Below are 27,376 nucleotides of genomic sequence, written 5' to 3'. Positions count from 1 at the left end.
GAGATAGTTATTTGCATCACATTATTTATCAGAAAATATTATCTTATTATTTTATTTTTTATTATTAGCTCTCTTTCATCACCTGACTTCCAGACACCAAAAGATGATTTCGGATACAAACTTGCACGGGAACGTAAAGTAATTGTTTAAATATCCACCAACTCACCTCCGAGGAGACCCGGTAAGGCACCATTTTCCCGCCTCTCTGTAAAACCACTGGTACGTCATCGCTGACGTCATTTATACTCAGTTTTAAATCTGAATATATGTCATTTGAGGTAAATCTGACGTCAAAATATTGCGGAAAACTCTGTTTAGAACCTTTTCTTAGCACTGTAGCTGTTGATACGTTAACGGTTACATCCCCTTTTAGAAAATAATAAATACACATGTATATGAACTAATTTATGCAAATTATTCAGTATACTTAATTATGTTCCTGGTCATAAATGATAGAGCAAAGGAAACATAAGCATGCTAGGGCACGACGAGACTGGACTATTCGAAAACATCCTGAACACTGTGTTGATTGAACGATGCATAGCATGCTATAACATGATTTGGCTGAGCGTTAAGTAAGTAAGCATTCTACGGCAGGATATGATAGGACGGTACGTTAACATGTTATGGCTAAACTTATATATAGCTAATATAGCATGCTAGGACAGGATATGATAGGACGGTACGTAAATATAATATGGCAAAACGTATATATAGCAAATATAGCATGGTAGGGCAGGATATGACAGAACGGTTCGTTAACATGTTATTGCTAAACGTATATATAGCAAATATAGCATGCTAGGGCAGGATATGATAGGACGGTTCGTTAACATATTATGGCTAAACGTATATATAGCAAATATAGCATGCTAGGGCAGGATATGATAGGACGGTACGTTAACATGTTATGGCTAAACGTATATATAGCTAATATAGCATGCTAGGTCAGGATATAATAGGACGGTACGTTAACATGCTATGGCTAAACGTATATATAGTTAATATAGCATGCTAGGGCAGGATATGATAGGACGGTACGTTAACATGATATGGCTAAACTTATATATAGTTAATATAGCATGCTAGGGCAGGATATGATAGGACGGTACGTTAACATGTTATGGCTAAACGTATATATAGTTAATATAGCATGCTAGGTCAGGATATAATAGGACGGTACGTTAACATGTTATGGCTAAACGTATATATAGTTAATATAGCATGCTAGGTCAGGATATAATAGGACGGTACGTTAACATGTTATGACTAAACGTATATATAGTTAATATAGCATGCTAGGTCAGGATATAATAGGACGGTACGTTAACATGTTATGGCTAAACGTATATATAGTTAATATAGCATGCTAGGGCAGGATATGATAGGACGGTACGTTAACATGTTATTGCTAAACTTATATATATAGTTTATATAGCATGCTAGGGCAGGATATGATAGGACGGTACGTTAACATGTTATTGCTTAACGAATATATAGCTAATATAGCATGCTAGGGCAGGATATGATAGGACGGTACGTTAACATGTTATTGCTAAACTTATATATATAGTTTATATAGCATGCTAGGGCAGGATATGATAGGACGGTACGTTAACATTTTATTGCTTAACGAATATATAGCTAATATAGCATGCTAGGGCAGGATATGATAGGACGGTACGTTAACATGTTATGGCTAAACGTATATATAGTTAATATAGCATGCTAGGGCAGGGTATGATAGGACGGTACGTTAACATGTTATTGCTAAATGTATATATAGCAAATATAGCATGCTAGGTCAGGATATAATAGGACGGTACGTTAACATGTTATGGCTAAACGTATATATAGTTAATATAGCATGCTAGGGCAGGATATGATAGGACGGTACGTTAGGATGTTATGGCTAAAAGTATATATAGCTAATATAGCATGCTAGGGCAGGATATAAAAGGACGGTACGCTACAATGTTATGGCTAAACGTATATATAGCTAATATAGCATGCTAGGGCAGGATATGATGGATGATAAGTTAACATGTTATTGCTTATCGTTTATATAGCAAACATAGCATGCTAGGGCAGGATAGGACTGGATATAGTCGACACAGAATCAAACGGTAGTGGATTCGTTTTCTACAGCTTACACAATTGACTGTTCCAAGCAAAAACATATCGATGTTTGTTCTGTTTCTTCATAAGGCGTATATGTGTATCATCCATGTGACTTCAAAAGGCTGTTACAAAATGAATACCGCGTACTAAAAAAGTGTCCCATATCTTTAATATGTCTCGTTTATCTTCATTGATCAACAGCGCATCTTAAAACAATAGCCAATTTGAACACAAAAAACGTCCTAACAAAATACGAATATATAAGTCTTTAAATGTTATCATCGTCATAAATCAGTAATTGATGTCAATAGTATATTGTGTAAAAGTTACCCTTAAATAATAACATGATGAATAACGGGACCGATTATGTTCTGAATGAAAAATCAAAAACATACACTTGACAATTATTGTTTCTTTCAATGTAACATCGTAATATAGTTCATCAAGTAGGCACCAAAAGCTTTAAATTTTGATTTGGACGTGGAACAAACAAACAACTTGTAGCATAAAACTATCTAGGTAACTGTAGTGTTATAATAAGTATTGAACGAGATGAAATGATAGGAATAGGTAACTGGCTTAGAAGTTTAAAGGACATTGTCGAGAACATGAACATAAGGAAACAGGAGTTTGACTCGTGGGACATATACTTTGTTTATTTTTATTAACTACAATGTTTATAAGACTTCTTTAATATACACCAACCTTGCTTTGCCCTGATTCTGATGTGAGGAAATCGCATTGCATCCGTCGGCTCAAGATACAGCAAGTAAAGCATTAATAGCATTAGAGGTCCCATCATCCAACCTCTACACTATCTGGCTAATTGTGTACTGAATAGTATTTCAGAAAGGGGTAAGTGCCGTTTAACAGATTCAAGTAGTCCTAGAAAATCGCATCGGTCTTCTTTCTATTAAAACAAATAAGACTGCATATTAATGTGTTACAACAATTGAATATTTTGAAATAACAGAAATGTGAATATTGTACTGTTTTGATCAGCCTGAACTAGCTCCACAAAACGTTAACACAGTTCATAGTTTTAAACATATTTAAATAGGTTCTTTTTCACGAAATAGAGCAAATGTGTTACAACTAAAATAAAATACTAAACGGTTTAATGCTATATATAATTATCAATACATCAAAGCAAGATCAAAGACCTAAAACCCAATCGAGCTCAAACTAAACATGACGTTATAAGATTTGACGTAACATTCGTATATAAACTCAATGAAGGGTTGATGGGAAATATCAATGATTATCAAAAATAGTTGCTTCGTTACTTTTACCATTGGTCAAGAACTTGGCATTTGGCATTAAATTTAACTATTATTGCTTCTTATGGAAAATAACAAACCACAACATAGGAAAAATACACTTAAAACATTCAAACAATTCACCACTTGTAACATGTATTTAAATATTAGAATCGTATTGCAATTATGCCGCAATGAAGCTCGCTGTAACTGTTATATTCTGTTAAACCGTGTTGCTATGAAACATAATAATCACAATCTTGGTGCGATACTATTCTGAAAAGATCAAATCTGATTGGATCAGGTTTCTAGATACATAAGCCCAAATAGCTATTTTCTGGCATGAATAATAATTACACATATCATCACAAAACATAAAAGAAACAATCATCAAGTAATAACAAAATCCGTTTCATGCAGAGAATTACAAACAGTTTTGTTTATGAGATCACTATATACTTTATATCTTAACTAGTTTTCCCGGCTATACGGCCAATCCACACGCGCACGGATAAAGCTAGTTGGCATATATGGTAAGTTATGTCAAGAGTTTACGTTAAGGATAACGAAAGCATGATTTTAAACAGCAAGCATTGTAAGTAGCATCCAGCGCATGGTAGGAATAGCAAGTAATAGTAGAGTAGTTTGTAAATGAATGTTATAAATTATTATATTATATATAACTTAAGCTTGCTAAAACATATTTGGGAAATATTATTTATACATCGAGTATTTATAAGAGGGACATATCCAGCTTCTATTAATATTTATGTTTACCTTTTATTAATATTTGTTGTGTGTTGCAACCCGAGGGGTGAATGCGAAAAGGTTCTAAGTGACATTAAATAAAGACGAAGATAGAACCTTTTCGCTTGAACCCCTCGATTACCAAACTTGCCTGTATTTATTGTAAAGACTAGTGGTTATTAATTGAAGCAGTTTACTTAAATATAACTCAGTGTTTACTGTTATTCAATCGTTGTTATAACATCCTACAGCCATCTCAGTTTCAGTGCAATATCTCAGTAAAGTGACAATTAAAAACCTTCCCATAATTATGACATAACTCTCATTATGTCTAATAGCAAACAACGTGTAAGACAATACATATTGAAACAGGAGATATGAGAGGGAGTTATGAGAGGGAGTAGAGGGAGTTATGAGAGGGAGTTATGAGAGAGAGATATGAGAATGAGCTATGAGAGGGTGTATGAGAAGGAGTTATGAGAGGGAGTTATGAGAAGGAGTTATGAGAAGGAGTTATGAGAGGGAGTTTTGAGAAGGAGTTATGAGAGGGAGTTATGAGAGGGAGTCATGAGAATGAGTTATGAGAGGGAGTTATGAGAGGGAGTTATGAGAATGAGTTATAAAAGGGAGTTATGAGAAGGAGTTATGCGAGGGAGTTATGATAGGGAGTTAAAAGAGGGAGCTATGAAAAGGAATTATGAGAGGAAACAAAAAATAATTTTAAACAAACAATAAACTTTAATTAGAAGTTTGTATGCTGCAATATATACTATTTAAAATGTACAACTTTACAATATATTGATGGTTTAATAACAGATGAATTATGAGTCACTTGTAAATCAGGAAATTAAATTTGAACTTAGCGAAACCTTTTAGTATGATCAAAGTGAGAGTGTACTGATGAAAATATTTTAAAATAAGTACTATCAGAAAATCGCACGTTACATTCAAGAGTAAACCTAGGGTGATAGTTATTCCAGGAACCAGAGAGTGTATTGTTGTTAGCATAAGTGTTCTATTGATGTTTAATAGAGGACAAATGAGCATGATTCTATTAGTTATCGTATCTGGCCCGACAGCCTTTCCAAGTGGCAGAGAACTGTACCATTGAGAGAATGGGGGAAGTGTTGTGTGTTGGTGGAAATGGTTCTGTATTTGGTTCCTCAAAAAATGTTTGGGTTGTTATAAAAGTGTTGAGTTCATTTGCCTTTGCTTTATTGGAATGTATGATTTCAGAATTGACAAGTAGGCGAGGAATTGAACTAAACCGGAACTCGGAGACATGACTTTTTTGACAAAAGACCACCAATCCTTTAAATCGTCTTTTCGGGAGGTGACTTAGAGATAGTATCAATCTATGCCATTTTAACGTCTCTTATTTTTAAAACGATAGTGTTTCTTAATTTTTTAAACTTATTCCAAACAGAGGAAAGGTTATGATGTTTAGATGCCCTGTACAATCCTTCACCTTTACGAATAAGTAATTGGATCCCTGAAGTGATCCATCTTGGTTATTGAGGGCTTATAGTTACTGTTTAGTAAAGGTTAATACAATTTGTGAAAAAAACGTTGGGCAATGAAATCGGCCTTGTTCGACCACCAACTTTACTAAGTAAGTACTAGTAAGCATCTAGTGTTATCAAGTCAAGTATAGACGATGGGCTTTCTGTAATATTAGTTGGCTTATCAATTTATCGGATGAAACCATACTGTTGACACACTTTCATAATTTTGGGATTAGCAGCTTGATGAGAGGCATTACGGTTAAAGTATTCAACAAGTACGAAGTTTGATAAACCAGTATTAAGAGCAATGTCGATTGATTCTCCAATGCGCAGATCGGGAGCATTTGAGTTTGGAGGTCGATAAAATGGGCCAATCAACATTTTGTGGTAGCGTTTTAGGGATATTCTATCCATAAACATACGATACCCAAGACCTCGAGATCTTGCCTTATGTTATAAGATAAAGTTCCTTAACATACAAGATAACACCGACATGGTTATAATAGAAACGATCTTAAAATATCTAAGTCTAGGAGTTCCGCTTGATTTATGTATTATTTGGGAAATAAGCATTGGACATTATATTGGACTTAAGATAGATTGTGCGACAAGTCAGATGATGGTCGAAATGTTGAGTTCGCGGGTCCTGGGTTAGGATGCAGATCACCACTTTGGATCAAAATAATTGACATCCATGTACAAATGATTCAGGTTAATACTACATAAAAACAATGATTAATAAAGCAAGCATTTCTGTTACACGCTAGTGTTTGTGTGCAATGATATTTCTTACGTATGTTTGTGCATTTCACCTGCTCAGAAACTCTTGAACTTTTGAGGTTAACAAGGATAGAAAATATAAAATAGAAACAAATAGGAGAAGACATTCAAAATCCACAATGTAAAAAAATAGCACTGAAGCGAAATAATCTTGATTAAACAATTTAGTTATGAAATAATAGAGAAATATCAAAACAGTGATCAGAATGTACATTATTATATGAACGTGATTAAGCGTTGGACATATTTGATTATTATACCAAACGAACGTTGTTATCGAAAATAAATGACTAAATAAATCTTAAGGGTAGTAAGAAACCTAGGTAAAGTAAAAACACACAATAAATGGTAACCATTATTATATTGGAAAACGGAAGAGCATAGTATTATCATAGTGTCATGCACAAGCTAATAAATCAGATAAGCATAGTAAATAATACAACTTACGAATGGGCAAGTTTAAGATTAATATTTCAATGGTACATGAAAACACTATATATCTGATAAAATTTTGAGGGAAAAGAAATCGATAATATTGCAATAGTGACAATTTTTTTATAATAAATTAGACAAGCAGAGTGACTAAGAAAACATGACGAATTGGCAAGTTTTAGAATTATTTTGTTCAAGGGTTTGTTTTAAACAATATGTACCTCTTACAATTTCAAAGATAAACACATAGATACTATTTTCATAGTGGAACAGACAAAATGATACATGAACTTAGCATAGTTAAATAGCTATTACAATAAGATTGTCTAAGGTTTACGTACACACTATGTATTCATTCCATTTTGAAGCCAAAAAATGAAATGAATAACAATGAATAGGAAAACATTGTTAGACAAGTTCCAAGTTTAGGAATTCAAAAATTCAAAACAGCATGGCTGGATATTCAATGCGAACGCATTTACATGGTTTAAATAAGACGTCATAATATATTACCAATATTATCAAACAAGAACAAAGTTTATTATGATAATGATCATGTTTAGAGTGTATTTGGTGTATTGTGTGGTATGGATTTATCGAATGAGCACGCATATTTATTCCACAGTATGTTGCGATCAGTTGCATTCATAATCTCGCGCGATATTTGTATAAATTTTAATAATGGGAAGCCCATGAAAACTGGCTACCTACTTTTAACCTGCATAGTAAGAATAAAGAGCTCTTTTGGACAGTGAATCAAATGCCTCCATAGACAAATTAACAAACATATCAGAAAAAGAAAGTTTTGCTTAAATAAGGGTGTTTGAAAATTATACTTATATATAGCTTTCCAAACAGTAGTTGCAGTCACCTTTCTCACATTCAGGTGTTCTACAAGGGTCTTCTATACTTCTATATTCAAAAGATACCTAATGATGCTGCAGTACAATAACCTTCATCATGAAGGAGCCTTCGCAAACCTTAACGATCTAGATATTCGCAGCATTTTCTAATCAAGGGATTGTCACATACAGATCTGGTATCAAAGTAGTTGGTTAGTTGACCGGAAGAATGACAGTAAAGGCACTTTAATTGAGCGATACATTACAAGTTCTTTTATCCCTGTGATCAATAATATTACCATGTTGGGAAGGAGAGATTTCTGAAATCCAACTTCATTCAAAGACGTTAGGTTAGGATTATGTTAAATCCATCTAAAATCGAAGTGTAAGGTTCAAATCATGAACAGCAGTTAGCAGTTTCGGTTCAATTTACAAACAGGAAAGGTCCTCTGGGGAAACTCCCAAGTGTTTCTAAACATGCAAGCAATCGTAATATAAGGACATACTTTTAACGATGTTTTGGTACTTCAACTGGTTTTACGTCAATATAATAGGCATATAATCACCAACCAATGTCCCTATGTTTCATTATCTTCCATGAAAATGTGCATCAAACAAACTTGAATGACAAGTGCTGCACTGTAGAAACGAAAGGACATTCATGATTTTTGAAAAGTACACAAAAATATTACAATAATCTAATTGATCAGTTTTCGTTCATTTTTTTTTTCAAATAAATTTATAAACGAATTAATATGTTCTACTTGTGAAACATTCATATTACAAATATGATCGATAACTACATACACTGTTGATTACTTTTCATTAGCCAAATATTATTCGTTAAATCAGACTTTTAACATTCTGTTCACATAGCAAAATTATAGACACTTTAAGTAGATGGATTGATAACATATTTCACGTAGCCGTACTGTATATTTTTTATTGTTGGCGTACATGTTTAAAAGGATAACTGTGAACATAAATACTTGATATATACTTAAATAAATATTTTTTTTTAAAAAGAACACACATCTCTTCAATTTATTTCAATGAGAGAATATACTGTTAGCCGAAAATACTTGATCAATACTTCATTGATGCGTTCATTCACTTTATTTATATCACAAAATCAGATTCTTACAATTTCATATGCAAAATGAAATTCTCGAGGGGAATCACCGGTCTCTTTTTCTGCAATGCGTGCACGAGGTCCCGGCAGAGTACCTGTTCAAGTGAAAAAGACATTACGGCCCGCATTGTTGTCAGCAAACAAGATGAACATGTACAAAATCAGATTCTTGCATTTGTTTGGAGTGTTGATTTTATACGGGCTTTTATACAAAATGTGAACATTGTCATATTGAACTCACATTCATATGAAACACGTGCGCTACTAGGGAAATCGTATCTGTCAGATCCAAACAGTCAATGCATTCACAGTCGTTTAAATACTTCTTACACGAATATTTGCATTTTATTGACATAGATTAAAAACAAGTCCAATGTTGAACCTTTGGATGAGAGGTATAAAGAGGTCGCTCCCATGCTGACAGGTTTTGCGTTCTAGTAATACTGTGTGCAAACTTTGGCAAACAAAACATACCCATATAATGATTTAGAACTACGCAGTAGCGATTGATCACAATAAGCTTAAGCTGTCATGAATGGCATTGTATTGATTATCTCAATTTTGGCGTTATATTACGTTATAAAATATTTGGTTAGGGTAACTCGTAATTTATTCACTGTTTTAATACCGTCAATGGCAAATACAAGATTATCGACATAAAGAGATATATTAAAACACTGCTTTAGATTGTAATTGGATAATTTCTCAAGGCATTCCTTTTATACCAGTATAATATTACAATATATATCAGAATGGCAAAAAATCTAACGTGCGATATCAATGGTAAACAAGCTACAAACAAGGAGTGCCTGTATCTGAAATAACTGACAGCATTTATACTCAACTCCTTGTTAAGATATTGAAATAGTCATTTATCGACGAAACGAAATATTGCCAAAGGGTCCATGTATCATAAAATCTGCATTCATATAATTTAAAAGAATGACAATGATTTGTTTTTTAACAATACTGTTTGAATTGCCATAATTGTAATAAGATTAGAGAAATGAAACAAACAATATAAACTCAACGAGTTGCCAAATACTCATATAGAACTAGAAATATATGTTAGTGGTGAACAAGATATATTGACAATTCAGAAGACAGTCTTGTTCAAGTTTACCAATTCATTTACTTCAGTAAATATAATCATTGAAGGGGTAGAAATAAACCATTGTTGGCCCGAGTAATAGGTAATTTACGAACTATTATATACCCATTAAATAATTTTGATATTTTAAGTATGTAGATATGCGAAGTAAATCTTCAATCGAAAATTGATTTCCAATGCAAATCTAATTTTCATAAATGCCAATTTGTATATCTTCAATCTATGTTTATATCAGCAAATTTGAAAGTGTGCATTGTTAGATGCGTTCTAAATCAGTATCAATGATTTATAATTAACACATACAGCATTGAAATGAACGTTATACGCACTATTTCAGACTGGGTTGCTATATCGACCAACTTCTGATTTACGTCAGTATTGAATATTTTAGTGTTCATGAACCTGTTGATGTACAGTATGTTCTAAATAGGTTCCGTTTAATTCATAAGGCAAGTGCAGTATGCTAGCAATTGGTGTTTTACTTTTTCACCTCATCATTCCGTTTAACAGTGCACTGATTGATGTTTTGGGACAGGGATTATGTGATGTCGTATTAAGTTGGTGTGGGCAGGTACTGTTGGGTGTGTTTGTTCAAGGTATCGTGTTTGTATGGACAGGCTCTAGTGGGCGTGTTTGACCAGGGTTATGCGATTATATAACTAGTTGATGGGCGCAGGAAAAGCTGGACGTGTTATGCAAAGGGTTGGGCGATTCTATAGATGGTTGGCGTTGGCAGACCTCAAAAATTACAATCATAACCTTTAGGAGCAATGCATTTTACCCAAAGCAGCACTTAAGTATTCTTGGTAACACAAAAAGTTATATGTGTACGAGCTGATAAAACGTTGCTTTCTTTTTTTAAACATAACGGTTCCCTTGAAGTTATGCATGCTGTACCAAAGGTTAATGCAGAAGCAAATGCGTAATAAGAGCTTAATTTGGTACCTAGTTACAAAGATTGAGTTTCTCGTTTAAAGGGTACAGTTTGTCGTTTAAACAAATTAAGCTCTTGCATTACGACTTAATATCTCGTTATAACGACTTACAATTTCGTTTTACATATCTTGTTATATCTGATCATTACAACTCAGTTTCTCATTTAAAATAAATCCTTAAAACAAAAATTGTATCTCGTTAAAATGACTTGATATCTCAAAGAAAGACGTAGCATCTCGTTGTTGATGTCTCGTTAAAATGACTTAGTATCTTTTTTAAAGGACTTGATTTATCGTTTTAACGACTTAATATCTTGATAAAATTACCAATTATCTTTAAGTAACGGCTTAATTTATTGTTCTAACGAGTAGTTATGCGTTGTAATGACTCAATATATTCTTATAAAGACTATGCTTCTTGTTGTTACGCATTAATACATTGTTTAAACAACTCACTTCCTTGTTCAAACGTCTACGTACCTTGTTTACAATATTTCCTACTTTATTTAAAGGACTATGTTACTTGTTAAAATGACTTAATGCCTTGTTCAATCGACTAAGTTTCTTGTTTAAATGACTTAATATCTTGTAATATCGACTCAGATCCTTGTTAAAATGACTTAGTACCTTGTTTAATCGACTAAGTTCCTTGTTAAAATGACATAGTGCCTTGTTCAATCGACTAAGTTCCCTATTAAAATGACTAAGTGCCTTGTTCTATCAACTGAGTTTCTTATTAAAATGACTTAGTGCCTTGTTAAAATGACGAAGTGCCTTGTTTACAATATTTAGGACTTTGTTCAAACTACTTAGTATCTTGTTCAAACGACTAAGTATCTTGTTCAAACGACTAAGTACAGTGTTAAAACGACTAAATGCCTTGATTAAACGATGAAATAGTATTTGGGTAAACAACTAAGAACCTTGTTAAGATGAATCAGTGCCTTTTTAAACGACTTAGTTCCTTGTATGAACGGCTTAGTACCTTGTTTACAATATTTAGGACCTTGTTTAAACGACTTAGCGCCTTGTGACAAGACTTGGTACCTTGTTTAAACGATTTAGTTTCTTGTTTAAATGAATTGATATCACGATACTCATCTCGATAATGAATGATATATTAGTGTGTTTTAACACGATACTTAAGTCATTTTAACGGGGTACGTACATATTTTAAAAAACATCACACACATGCATACATTTAAATACTTCTTGACCCGTATTTGCATGCGTAGGTGAATGCTTAACACTTGTCATTCCCTAGTAACGTACACTGTTGATGACAATCAAAGATCATGATTCTAACAATTAACGTAAAATTATTTAATACTGTGTGGCACTTTTTTTCTTTTACATATTAACCTGTTGTCGTTCACTTTTTTTGATGAAACATATCTAAAACATATATATTTATATGTACAATTAAAATTATAATTCTACCCATGGTGTTACGTTTGCATACAATTTGGAATGCGTTTTAGAATAAATATAAATGTTTGTAATGTTTCAGGCATACAACAAAAACTGCTTGTTACAGGATAAGTTGTCTTTAAATTTCAGCATTAAAACGCCAAAAGTTATATTTCATCTTGGTTATAGCACTTCTGAATTTAAATTCCTAATCAAATCTCAATGAAAAACATTAAACAATTATCCTTTCATTATATATTAAATACTTATCTAATTGTTACATACCTGTTTCTTGGTTGAGATTACGATATTATCTCCTTTTATTTTTTTTACGTTTATAACTCTTCTACGGCTCGCTGTATTCTATCACATATGCGTAAATATAACCAGAAAACACAACGAATGCGCGTTTACTGCGCAGTTGCTTTAAATAGACATCACGTCATAATATAAGAACATGCTCTGTTGAAGCGTTTTCACGATACCAAGTCGTTTTACCCGGGTTATAAGAGTTCTTGGCCTAACATGTCTAGGAGGCTGACTGTGTATTAAGCACTAGTCTACACGAATTGTTTCATTTCAATTTTATCATGTGCTGACTAACAAGGAACGGTCAGTAAAATGTAAATTTACCAATTATTTATATATATATATATATATATATATAGAGAGAGAGAGAGAGAGAGAGAGAGAGAGAGAGAGAGAGAGAGAGAGAGAGAGAGAGAGAGAGAGTATGTATGCACTGTACTGTTTGTAGAGTTTTGTGCTGTTCTGTGTTTCTTGTTTGTGATTATGTGTTCTATGTCTTTGGCGTTTGCCCAGTGCCACTAAACCGGGTTTATGTTTAAACATTTTGCTACTGAGCTTGTTTCTGTAGCATTTTCCATAAATATTTCATTTCTGATATGTTATGTATTATAGAAATGAAGGCCTTTCATTCATTGTCAATTAAGGACTGTCTATATGCGAGCGTAAATCTTATAGCCAATTTAATGGGCTATCAAATACTAGAGATGATCACGATATGGCGATCGATAAGAAATGCTATTATTGTAAAGTTTTGTCAAATATAAAAGGTATTTATTCGCTAAATTCATAATGCACAATGCAAACTAAATATGGTATTTCTATCAATAGATCTCATCAATAGACGCAAAATATTAGTTTCTTTACTTGTACTTTACTTGCTCCTAGATTTAAATTCATATCAAAGCACGAACATATTATTCCTAAATATCTGTCCACACCCTATTTATATATTTTTATATAATCACCTGTGCTTATATTGTATCTATTATATACCGTGTTTGAACTATCAAACATATATCTAAACACACACTCTCTGGTTCTATTTTAGCATTAGTAACATTTTCTCGCATATAATATATATATTGTCTAATTGTCAATCATACGCAATGTTCATGTAATTGAGTAATAAAACTCCTACGAAGAAGAATTCTATAAGCTATGCTTCCGTTCTAATCCATTTTTATATTATATACATCTTGTGTATGTGAGCTTATCCTGTGTAGTTTCTTTGTATATGTTGAATAAAATATGTTTAAAACAATCAAGTTGATGGTATAATAGAGTTATGTTAAAGTTCATATTCACTGGAATATTTGTGTTATGCATGCTCTGCAGATACGTTTGTTTCTTATTTCTTTTGTTATCTATTCCAAGCACATAGTTTTCCCGAGTAACGTCATGTTTTATGGTGACTCTTCCTTCGTGTTTTTGTATGAAACTACAGCCTCACTTTTGCATTGTTTGTTCCTTTCGAATAACACATGTACGGTGATCTTTTGTCAGTTCATCTATGTCAACAGTAGAATATTTTAACAAGTACTTAAAAACGTTTTGTGACATCATCAAAAAACATACGTGCGTTGTTATCGTTATCAATAACCATAGTTCGTTCTTCAGGTTTTCGCATACATAGAGCCAACAATTGATGTGATGTAATTCATTTTCCTCCTTAAACGTTACGCAACACAGTTCCTTGCATGCCAAGGGCAACACTTGAGGAACAAAAGCTCAGTGTCAATTCTTAAAATGTAAACAACCATATCACAATCTTTACACATCAAATTACGTGCTATAGCATTGAAATCTATTTAAGTGCTATAACATTAAAATCAGTTTTAGTGCTTAAACATTAAAATCAACTTAAGTGCTAACACATTGAAGTCACCTCAAGTGCTATAACATTAAAATAAACTCAAGGGCTTTAACTTTGAAATTAACCTAAGTACTAACACATTGAACTCACCTTAAATGCTATAACATTATAATCAACTTAATTGCTATAGCGTTATAATCAACTTGAATGCTATAACATTAAAATCAACTTAAGTGCTATAGCATTAAAATGATTTTAAGTGCTTTAACATTAAAATCAACTTAAGTGCTAACACATTGAAGTCACCTTAAGTGATATAACTTTGAAATTAACCTAAGTGCTAACACATTGAAGTCACCTTAAGTGCTAACATATTGAAATCATTATGTTTAAATATGTTCTGATTGCAAATATAAACTGAAAACTGTTTATATTGTTATTGCTTGTCAGCAGGCCACGAACGCCTTAAATAAATATGCCAAAAAGTCGTATCTATAACTTGTTACACATACGACCCGTCTGACGTAGATCAGAAACAACTCCCTGGACGTTTGAAATAATGAGATGAGTGGTGCCAAGTGGTCTATGGGCTTCCATCCAATAGATGCATACCTGGGTACTAGAGATATTCTCATATTCGGTTTAGCACAACGCAGCAGACAGACCAAACTCTGAATTAAACTAGCTTATAGCGCTATCCACAAGGTAGCTAATTCAAATACGCATGCATAAGGTAATTATACCTTTTATTAGAGAAATTATGCATGAAAGGCATACCATTGATTATCGCAAGTGTAGATAAGGCGATATAAATATAATGTTTTAAAGTTAAACATTTGCGAGTAATGTCAACCAAAGGACGAATATAAGCGACAACTTAGATTTGCATTAAGGGTCGGCAGCGATGCAAAAGTCAATTAGGGGACTTAAATTTTAAATGTTATAAAAAATCAACTTCTTTTTTGTTTTGAGGTTCAATATTTAACAAGGCTGACTCATATATCCAATGCAACATAAGAAGCTGTAATTAGGAGTTGAGCATCAGATTTCCAATAAAAAAGCATTAACGCTTTCCCGGAAATGTCCTAATACAAATATGTTTGTGAGTCTTATTTATCGGAACTGCCCAATCAATAATGTATTGTGACTTTGTGTTGATTGCAGGTATTTAATAAAAAAAATAGATGCATTTTTGTTACCCAAAAATAAATTTCACCCGCAAAAATTCAATATTTTTCTGAATAAGTTTTTTATTTGACAAGATATCATCAATATCTCTCAAGGCATTATCAACAAGAAGTTTGGGGCATTTTGACATAAAAACGAAGTACTAATGTAGACAGACTTTTCCGTAATAATGTGAATGCTTTTTGATCCAAAATATGTTAAAATATTTTTTGGTAAAATTTGTTTAACTCCTTACTATCCCAAAACATGTCACCAAGAATAAATGTTTCACTCCAAAAAAAGTTCGTCAAAGCTAAATAAAACATGTATTTTTTAAACTTTTTAGTTTTTGACCTTCCCCACCCACTTTTGCATCGCTGTCGGCCCTTAATAGTTTCTTAATGCACACCTTTTATAACAGTATCATCTCACAATGTAAAGCGGTATTCTAAAGACGTGCGAAATAAATGGTAAACAGAGTAAAGAGTGTATGTAGCTTCCATTATGAAATTATTTTAAAATCGCAAATCCATATTAAGGCTTTAAACCAGTAGTTTATAGACAAGGGAAATATCGCCTAAAGACAAGATCACACAATACTCATTCATGCATTGAAGTTATATCCTTAAGATTGTATCTACAAGAAAAACTTTTTGCGTTGCCAAAACTATTACACTAATAGTGACACAAGCCAAATAATATATGCATTACTAGTTATCAAGAATAATCATATGTTGAAGTGTTACATTTAACTGTAAGTTGATTTCCGATGTTTTTGTTCATAAATGGCAATTATTACAATGTTCTTATTCAAACCACTTTACATCGTTTAGCTATGCCAGTATCTACAGTTTCAAAATACCTAGTTACACTGAAATGTTTGCCGGATTCTGTATCAGACAGTATCAGTCTATTTATAATTAACATATTTAACATTATTTACGTACATATGCAGGCTACGGAATTGATAGTCAAACTATGGATGCTATGAAGACCGACTTAAGAGTTAGGTCAGAAGTGTGTAGTGATTTACGTTTGATAACATCGGTGATACAGAATATTGCATTCAATTCTTAATAATGTTGTTTGATTAATTAATGCAAGTGTTAAATGCTAGCTATTGATATTTCGCTTTTTGCATTTTCACATTTTTTCTTACACCGCAACGTTGGGCGTGTGTGCCAAGGGTAGAAAAAGAATGTACGCGTGTCAGATCTTAGCTTATATTACAATCACACACTTCTGTAGCAACATTGCATTTCAAGTGTTGTTGGGTTCACCAATACTTGTATTAAGGTGTGCTAATAAACACGTGGTTTTAGTTTTTCAGAACATCCCTGTTACTTCTGTAGTATTATTGCATTTCATTCACAATCAACCTTCAGTGTTCTTATTTTAATCAATACTGGTAATTAGTTATGCTAAGAAACACGCTGCTTTCGTTTTCAATTTCTGCATTGTGTGTCATAAATGTATGCGGAAGCCTGTCGGAAGTATTATTTCAAGAAAATTATAAGTATCTTGTTATTATAACTACGTATATGTTAATAACGACCTAGTATCTTGTTATAAGGTCTAGTATATTGTTATAAAGGATAGGTATCTTACTACAATGTTATGATATAATTAGTAAAGTTATGTCTGAAGGGTATTGTTTCTCCTTTAAACATTTAACTCTCGCATTTACGACTTAGTTTCACGCTATAACATTTTTGCATCTAGATTAAAGTATTTTGCTGCTATGACGTCGTATCTCAATATAACGACTTGATAGAACGATTAAACGATTAGGTATCGCGATATCAAATGATATAAAGTTTGTTTAAAGAAATAATAAGTCGTTATAACTGCATAAGTCGAAATAACATGATGACAATGTTTGGTTTTGAATAAATACTATTTGACACATACAGGTCCTCACAGTTTACCGTTTTACATATGTGTTTTACTAGTAACTTACATTATTCATGATATTGATGAAACATCCTTTAATGCTTAGAATCGTTCGATTTAAATTAGAATATTTAATAATGTTTAGCACTGCACTTCTATTTATCAAAACATGTCATTCATGTTTATAGTTGAATACTTATCTTATTGTTTCAGTTTAAATGATTATTTCACCTGACGTTACGTTCGCATACATTTTACATTTCTTTTCAGGAAAATTACAACTTATGTAATTTTTACTTTTTAAAAACATATTTTAAAAACAATGTGCTTTATGCAGTGCAAAATCATAATAGTTATACGCAACCCATGAAATACAACTGTTGATGCTTACCCAACGAAATATATTGCGAACTTACAATCATCCTGCATTTGATTTATTAAATAAACATTTATTTATAAGTAATTAAACATTCTTACCTACCAGTTTTTCGGTTGAGTTTACGATAAAGTCTCCGTTTAGTTCACTTTTGGTTTTAATATTCATGTGTGCACTGTTATTCCACTGGCTGTATTTTGACATTCGCGCATGCGTCAATGTAGCGAATAGACACAACGCATTCAAGTGTACTGCGCAGTAGCTTTAAATATATATCACGTCATACAACAGGCTGCTCTGCTGCAGCATTTTAGGAATACCAACTCGTTTTATTCGAGTTATACGAGTCTGTTCACTACTCTTGAGCTAGGGCACTTGGCTCTTGTTATGTCATGTGCATCACTTGTTAGCCAAGGGATAAAGCTTATATTATATTGGTTTTATAAAACGGCCCTAATAATCAGGACCAAATTTAAACACGTTTTATCTTGTTGTGTTTAGGAAAACATGTACATAATCATCAAGCATTTACGTTACCTAAATCTAAATGGTAATACAAATCTCGTTTAATCGATAACTAACCATTTGTCCGAATATAGAAGTACAGCTATTCAAATACAAACGAGAATAAGTAATCAACAATGCACCCGATTTAAAATGAATATTTGAAGTATCGATTACCTCGTATGGGTATTATTATACATCTATTTTGAGGACAAATACATATCTAATTTCGAAACTATTTATCATAAATATTGTATCTCCAGGCCGAATGCCTTCGCCTAAAGGCTATAATACTGAACAGATAACTTTCGATTTTTAACACGAATATACGACAGCACAACGCATAATTATGACAATAATGGGCGTAGATAAAAATATATTTTACTTTCTTGATAGTTCATAGATAACATAACAGTTGGTTATATTATAATATGCGAACTTCAAATAAAAGCTGCCCCCCCCCCCCTCCTCGCCAGATATATGAAGCACCTGATTAAAGTAAGTAAATGTTTTCGGACATAATTGAATACAACGAATAAAATGCAACGGAATGGCAGATTTTTAAACAAATAAGGTTCACATAACAACGCAACAATTTCCTTTTCAATACATCGCTGCCGTCTAAAATAGAAGGAATAATCCTTCATTATCATTCTCGCAGATCGCCAATAGTAACAAATGTATGTAGTTTTCTTTGATTAGCCAAACCATCGTTATCGCCATAAATACAATTTTCACAAAACTCTTCAAATTAAAAAGATGTCTTAAACTTTACCAAACAAAAATAGATTGCTTAGCTTGATTCTGTCTGACATTTATAAAGGTGTTATCAGTTTGTAATAACAACCACATGTTCGTAACTAGCAAGCATGTACGTAAAATAAATAACGCTGAAAGGAATTAGGAAAATATGAATACTCTATCAGATAAATCTTGTGAAATCGGTTACTAGCATTTTTGTTCGACTATGTAAGTGCTCACCCAAGTTGCGAAAATAGCTACGCGGAAAATACAAATCGATCAAAATTATTTAGCGCCTTTCATTATATCGTTTTGAAAGGTATGGTATTGTATTACATCTATTATGAGTACAATGCTTTGCTTATTAACTTTCAAATTGCTTCTAAATAATGATTCTAAATAGCATAACTTAATCCACCTTTTCTATAAGCTTGGAAACATCGAATTCTTTCGACAGTAAGCCACACATGCTTAATCTAACAAAACGACGGTTTAAACACATAGTAGATTTTTGAACCCCATTTTACGACATTTTTTTATAATAAAACAGATTATAAAAGAGTTAATTTACAACCTCGATCAAACATTCCTTTTTAAGCATCAGTATCCTTATCTAAACTTTCTTCATACGCTTTTTTCAAATTGCTATTTTATTTTTTAGGAAACGGAGTTTCGTCAACTAAGTAGCTGGCTTGCTTCTGAATAAAACCGAAGATGCTATTGTTCATACTTTGAATGTAATTTGATTGAACCAAAACCTCGCTCAAGGATTTTGACCTTGGACAATATAGCCTAACCCTTACAAAAGGACTTTAAATGAAGTCGCATTTAGTCAAGCCCTTACACAAAGACTTTCAATGTGGTTTGATTTAACCAAACCCTAACACTAGGACTTTGAATGTAGTCGCACTTAACCAAGCTCTAGAACAAGGACTTAAAATGTAGTCGCATTTAGGCAAGCCCTTACACAAAGACTTTGAATGTGGTTTATTTAACCAAACCATAACACTAGGACTTTGAATGTAGTCGCACTTAACCAAGCTCTAGCACAAGGACTTAAAATGTAGTCGCATTTAGTCAAGCCCTTACACAAAGACTTTCAATGTGGTTTGATTTAACCAAACCCTAACACTAGGACTTTGAATGTAGTCGCACTTAACCAAGCTCTAGCACAAGGACTTAAAATGTAGTCGCATTTAGTCAAGCCCTTACACAAAGACATTCAATGTGGTTTGATTTAACCAAACCCTTACACTAGGACTTTGAATGTAGTCGCACTTAACCAAGCTCTAGCACAAGGACTTAAAATGAAGTCGCATTTAGTCAAGCCCTTACACAAAGACTTTCAATGTGGTTTGATTTAACCAAACCCTAACACTAGGACTTTGAATGTAGTCGCACTTAACCAAGCTCTAGCACAAGGACTTAAAATGTAGTCGCATTTAGGCAAGCCCTTACACAAAGACTTTGAATGTGGTTTATTTAACCAAACCCTAACACTAGGACTTTGAATGTTGTCGCACTTAACCAAGCTCTAGCACAAGGACTTAAAATGTAGTCGCATTTAGTCAAGCCCTTACACAAAGACTTTCAATGTGGTTTGATTTAACCAAACCCTAACACTAGGACTTTGAATGTAGTCGCACTTAACCAAGCTCTAGCACAAGGACTTAAAATGTAGTCGCATTTAGTCAAGCCCTTACACAAAGACATTCAATGTGGTTTGATTTAACCAAACCCTAACACTAGGACTTTGAATGTAGTCGCACTTAACCAAGCTCTAGCACAAGGACTTGAAATGTAGTCGCATTTAGTCAAGCCCTTACACAAAGACTTTCAATGTGGTTTATTTAACCAAACCCTAACACTAGGACTTTGAATGTAGTCGCACTTAACCAAGCTCTAGCACCAGGACTTGAAATGTAGTCGCATTTAGTCAATCCTTACACAAAGACTTTAAATGTAGTCGCACTTAACCAAGCTCTAGCACAAGGACTTAAAATGTAGTCGCATTTAGTCAAGCCCTTACACAAAGACTTTCAATGTGGTTTGATTTAACCAAACCCTAACACTAGGACTTTGAATGTAGTCGCACTTAACCAAGCTCTAGCGAAAGGACTTAAAATGTAGTCGCATTTTGTCAAGCCCTTACACAAAGACTTTGAATGTAGTCGCACTTAACCAAGCTCTAGCACAAGGACTTAAAATGTAGTCGCATTTAGTCAAGCCCTTACACAAAGACTTTCAATATGGTTTGATTTAACCAAACCCTAACACTAGGACTTTGAATGTAGTCGCACTTAACCAAGCTCTAGCACAAGGACTTAAAATGTAGTCGCATTTAGGCAAGCCCTTACACAAAGACTTTCAATGTGGTTTATTTAACCAAACCCTAACACTAGGACTTTGAATGTAGTCGCATTTAGTCAAGCCCTTACACAAAGACTTTGAATGTAGTCGCATTTAGTCAAGCCCTTACACAAAGACTTTCAATGTGGTTTATTTAACCAAACCCGAACACAAAGACTTTGAATGTAGTCGCACTTAACCAAGCTCTAGCACAAGGACTTAAAATGTAGTCGCATTTAGTCAAGCCCTTACACAAAGACTTTGAATGTAGTCGCACTTAACCAAGCTCTAGCACAAGGACTTTGAATGTAGTCGCATTTAGTCAAGCCCTTACACAAAGACTCTGAATGTGGTTTATTTAACCAAACCCTAACACTAGGACTTTGAATGTAGTCGCACTTAACCAAGCTCTAGCACAAGGACTTTGAATGTAGTTTGTTTAACCTTACCCTAACACTAGGACTTTGAATGTAGTTGGATTTAACCAAGCCCTAACCAAATGAATTTGATTGTTGTTTGACTTAACCAAACCCTAACACAAGGACTTTGAATGTAGTTGGATGTAACCAAACACTAACAAAAGGACTTTGATTTTTGTTTGACTTAACCAAACCCTAACACTAGGACTTTGAATGTAGTTGGCTTTAACCAAACCAGTGCACAAGGACTTTGCATGGAGTAGGATTTAACCAAACCCTAACACAAGGACTTTGCATGGAGTAGGATGTAACCAAGCCCTAACACAAGGACTTTGCATGGAGTAGGATTTAACCAAACCCTAACACAAGGACTTTGCATGGAGTAGGATTTAACCAAACCCTAACACAAGGACTTTGAATGTAGTCCATTTAACCAAACCATAACACAAGGACATTGAATGTAGTTGGCTTTAACCTAGCCCTAACACAAGGACATTGAATGTAGTCGCATTTAACCAAACCCTAACACACGGACTTTGAATGTAGTCGCATTACACCTAACCCTTACACAGGGACTTTGAATGTAGTCACATTTAACCAAGCTTTAACACAAGGACATTGAATGTAGTCGCATTTAACCAAACCCTAACACAAGGTCATTGAATGTAGTCGCATTACACCAAACCCTAACACAGGGACTTTGAATGTAGTCGCATTTAACCAAACCCTAACACAAGGACTTTGAATGTAGTCGCATTTAACCAAACCCTAACACAAGGTCATTGAATATAGTCGCATTAAACCAAACCCTAACACAGGGACTTTAAATGTAGTCGCATTTAACCAAGCTCTAACACAATGACTTTTAATGTAGTCGCATTTAACCCTGCTCTTACACAAGTATTTTGAACAAGGTACGATTTGACCAAACACTAACCAACCATTATACCAAATAATAGATAACTTTCAATCTAATCGATTTTAGTTTTCGTTTTGTTATTCTATTGTTGGTATCAATAATTACGTTGGGAGTGCATTGAAATTCCGGGGTTAACACATTAAATAGTAACATTGTTTTAACAACAATAAACATCTTATTTGGTGAACCCGAGACTATTAAGGCATAGAGTGTAACGCGTGCAGTTATATTTGCAATGTTTGTATTGTTTGTGCATGCGTGCGTTCGTCCGTGCGAGTGTGTGAATGTTTGGGTGGGCTGGGATATGCCACATTGTGATTATGTGAATGTCTGTTTCGGTTAGCTCCTAGTTTAAATATCAAAAATACAAATATAATTCAGAAAAAGTATAACTATAAATGTAATATATTTGTTCAAACAAGAAACACCAGTTGTTTTCAAACACTTGGAAGTTATAAGTTAGTAGTAGTTTCATCAAGGGTTTTGTTCAATGTAAAAAAAGGTCGTAAGTTTACATGGGAAAATATCTATGTAAACCATTTTTCGATTTTGTGAACTTTTTACTGAAAAATTCAAATTGCAAAAATATCATCCAATTAATCTGCATAATCCGATGTTCATATTTCCCTCTAAATCTTTTTGGAAGATATTGACTTTTAAAACCAAGCATTATTCTTTTTGAAATACATAACTAGTGTTTTGCTAGTTTTGACCTTGGTATACACAAATATTTGATGACAGTTTTTAAAGCCATATCTTACAGGTATACTTTGAGTTTTTGTTTCAATTATATTGACAAATAATCAAGAAAACAAGAATGTAGGTAAATATTACAAGCACATTGTGAACTATTCATTGTCGTATTGAACAAACTAAAAAAAAACATGTTCAATGTCAGTAGTATAGCGTTTCGATCAGACCAATACATGTCATTTTATTAATTTAGCAGAATGTAGACTTTGCAAAATACAAATGGTTGATGTTTTAGTCGCAAACAAAAGTCAATGGGATAATATTATCAATAAAGAAGTAAGTATATTAGAATGATAACAGTTCCAAATTTAATTATAAATTCACATTGTCATCATCAGCTTAAAGAAAAACATACGTGAAATACAGTTTTTTTTTTCTAAAATATCGTTAAAAACCAAGGTAGGTACCATTAGGACATTCGGATCACGTAGCTATGATTCTTCAAATGGTTACATACACATAACTAACAACCATTGTCAATTTATTTTTTTTATATTCCACTTTGAATAATTTGCAACAATATTCTTTGTATGCCAGGGGCAGCACTTGAGCAACAATAACATAGTCATGTTTTTTTAAAAGTACACGGTCAATATCACAATAAGCAAATAGTTCATATTTCATGCATTTTTTGCTTAAATAAGTAATTTGGTACAAATTTGTTCATAACATAGTTATAATGAAATGTTGTATTACAATTTGATCATATTGCCATTCATTAAATCATTACGTTTCACTCACTTAAAACTTTCAATTTTTCGAGTTCTAATGAAAAGTAACTTAAACGAATTACAATATTGTACTTATGAAACATTTAAATTACATATTGTATCGATAACAACATACACCGTTTATAACTTTTCATTAACAAGCAATTATCCGTTAAAGCAGATTTTTTTTAGAATTCGAATCATAATAAATGTTTATTGAAAATTTAAATACATGGATTGAGTTCATGTTTTGCTCAGTCATTATATATAAATGCAAAAGGCCGGTCTTCATATTTCGATGGAAGCGCTGCGTAATTAAGAAAAGAAGATACTCGATCAATACTTGACAAAACTTTATTTTCAAACAGAACAATTATCGTGTCACTTTATATCATCGAAATATATTCATGTTATATAAAAGGATTGTTTGGATGTTTAAATTATAACGCGCATATTTTGCAATCAAATACATTTTTTTAACGATTAATACTGGCAGAGAAATAACATCGATCCGTTTATTATTCTAATTTCTACGATTAAAAGTTTTAAACCATGTTAAGACTTTAGATTTATGAGTATTCGTTAGACAAACAACATTTTTGAACTGCGTGTAATACTTGATTAACAATATTTCAAAGTAAGCACCCGAATGTCTTAAAACTGATACCATACCTTATATTAAAATCTCTCTAGACTTTTGAATCATTGGATGAGAGGTGGGAAATGGATCATGTGTCCTTCCCATGCCGACATATTTTGCGTTTTAGTAAAACCGTGGGCATACTTGGATGCTCAAAGCAGATATAACATAATAGTTACGTCATATCATGAATGGCCTTTCATTAATTGTCGCAATGTTATCGATATTAATTACGAGATGTAATGCCTTGGCTTAGGGTTAGTCGTAACATATTCTTATTAAATACATTTGATATGAAAAACACGAATCTTGTCTCGCAATTGTAACTTCAAAAATGAAGATATCGAACGACATTGAATACTTTATTAATTAAATCGTTTTTAATAGTATCATTTCTTAATGTAAAGCAGTATGCTAAATGCTCTTACGTTTGAAATACATGGTAAACAAGCTGGAAACAAGGAGTATCGTATTGTCTAGTATAGATTTAGTTAACTCTCAATTCCATGTTAAGGATTTGAACCAGTAATTTGTCGACGAAATAATAAAAAAAACTCACATACAATAAAATGGTAGACGGGTTTCGAAAGACTCACTTACAATTAAATTGTAGACGCGTTTTAAAATTCCTACTTACAAATTTAATGGTAGACGCGTTAAAAAATACCTACTAACAATAAAGTTGTAGACGCATTTTAAAATACCTACTTACAAAAAAAGGTAGACGCGTTTTAAAATACCTACTTACAAAAAAATGTTAGACGCGTTTCATAAGATCTACTTATAATAAGATGTTAGACGCGTTTCATAAGACCTACTTATAATAAAATGTTAGACGCTTTTCATAAGTCCTACTTATAATAAAATGTTAGACGCGTTTCATAAGACCTACTTATAATAAGATGTTAGACGCGTTTCATAAGACCTACTTATAAGAAGATGTTAGACGCGTTTCATAAGACCTACTTATAATAAGATGTTAGACGCGTTTCATAAGACCTACTTATAATAAAATGTTAGACGCGTTTCATAAGACCTACTTACAAAAAAATGTTAGACGCGTTTCATAAGACCTACTTATAATAAGATGTTAGACGCGTTTCATAAGACCTACTTATAATAAGATGTTAGACGCGTTTCATAAGACCTACTTATAATAAAATGTTAGACGCGTTTCATAAGACCTACTTATAATAAGATGTTAGACGCGTTTCATAAGACCTACTTATAATAAGATGTTAGACGCGTTTCATAAGACCTACTTATAATAAAATGTTAGACGCGTTTCATAAGACCTACTTACAAAAATGTTAGACGCGTTTCATAAGACCTACTTATAATAAGATGTTAGACGCGTTTCATAAGACCTACTTATAATAAGATGTTAGACGCGTTTCATAAGACCTACTTATAATAAAATGTTAGACGCGTTTCATAAGACCTACTTATAATAAGATGTTAGACGCGTTTCATAAGACCTACTTATAATAAGATGTTAGACGCGTTTCATAAGACCTACTTATAATAAGATGTTAGACGCGTTCCATAAGACCTACTTATAATAAAATGTTAGACGCGTTTCATAAGACCTACTTATAATAAGATGTTAGACGCGTTTCATAAGACCTACTTACAATAAGATGTTAGACGCGTATCATAAGACCTACTTATAATAAGATGTTAGACGCGTTTCATAAGACCTACTTATAATAAGATGTTAGACGCGTTTCATAAGACCTACTTATAATAAGATGTTAGACGCGTTTCATAAGACCTACTTATAATAAGATGTTAGACGCGTTTCATAAGACCTACTTATAATAAAATGTTAGACGCGTTTCATAAGACCTACTTATAATAAGATGTTAGACGCGTTTCATAAGACCTACTTACAATAAGATGTTAGACGCGTATCATAAGACCTACTTATAATAAGATGTTAGACGCGTTTCATAAGACCTACTTATAATAAAATGTTAGACGCGTTTCATAAGACCTACTTATAATAAGATGTTAGACTCGTTTCAATAGACCTTCTTTTATTAAGAAGTTAGATGCGTTTCAAAATACCTTCTTATAATAAGATGTTAGATGCGTTTCAAAAGACCTAATTATAATAAGATGTTAGACGCGTTTCATAAGACCTTCTTATAATAAGATGTTAGACGCGTTTCATAAGACATACTTATAATAAGATGTTAGACGCGTTTCATAAGACATACTTATAATAAGATGTTAGACGCGTTTCATAAGACATACTTATAATAAGATGTTAGACGCGTTTCAAGAGACCTACTTTTAATAAAATGCTAGACGCGTTTCATAAGACCTACTTATAATAAGTTGTTAGACGCGTTTCATAAGACATACTTATAATAAGATGTTAGACGCGTTTCAAAAGACCTACTTTTAATAAAATGTTAGACGCGTTTCAAAAGACCTACTTATAATAAGATGTTAGACGCGTTTCAAAAGACCTACTTATAATAAGAAGTTAGATGTATTTCAA

The 27,376-nt window shown here is 32.8% G+C and overlaps 1 protein-coding gene across 9 annotated transcripts in view; it reads right to left on the bottom strand.

Annotated features, from left to right (window-relative positions):
* Positions 1 to 27,376, bottom strand: part of LOC128221162 (uncharacterized) — a 44,105-nt gene that overhangs the window by 13,532 nt on the left and 3,197 nt on the right. For 2 of the 9 annotated variants that reach the window (XM_052929626.1, XM_052929635.1), the window contains exons 1-3: positions 17,938 to 18,111; positions 2,827 to 3,031; positions 167 to 366 (exon numbers count right to left, since the gene is read on the bottom strand). In XM_052929626.1, the coding sequence (XP_052785586.1) occupies positions 167 to 366; positions 2,827 to 2,923 (297 nt within the window). In that variant the 5' untranslated portion in view covers positions 2,924 to 3,031; positions 17,938 to 18,111. Of the gene's footprint in view, positions 1 to 166; positions 367 to 2,826; positions 3,032 to 6,425; positions 6,464 to 8,830; positions 8,914 to 12,559; positions 12,606 to 17,933; positions 18,112 to 27,376 lie in introns of those variants that run through there. The other 7 variants (XM_052929631.1, XM_052929630.1, XM_052929634.1 and 4 more) reach the window with 7 other exon arrangements.

The sequence above is a fragment of the Mya arenaria genome, chromosome 16, assembly GCF_026914265.1.
Source record: "Mya arenaria isolate MELC-2E11 chromosome 16, ASM2691426v1".
Classification (NCBI taxonomy): Eukaryota; Metazoa; Mollusca; class Bivalvia; order Myida; family Myidae; genus Mya; species Mya arenaria.
The sequence above is the reverse complement of the archived record's forward strand: the minus strand, read 5'-3'. Positions and strand labels throughout refer to the sequence as shown.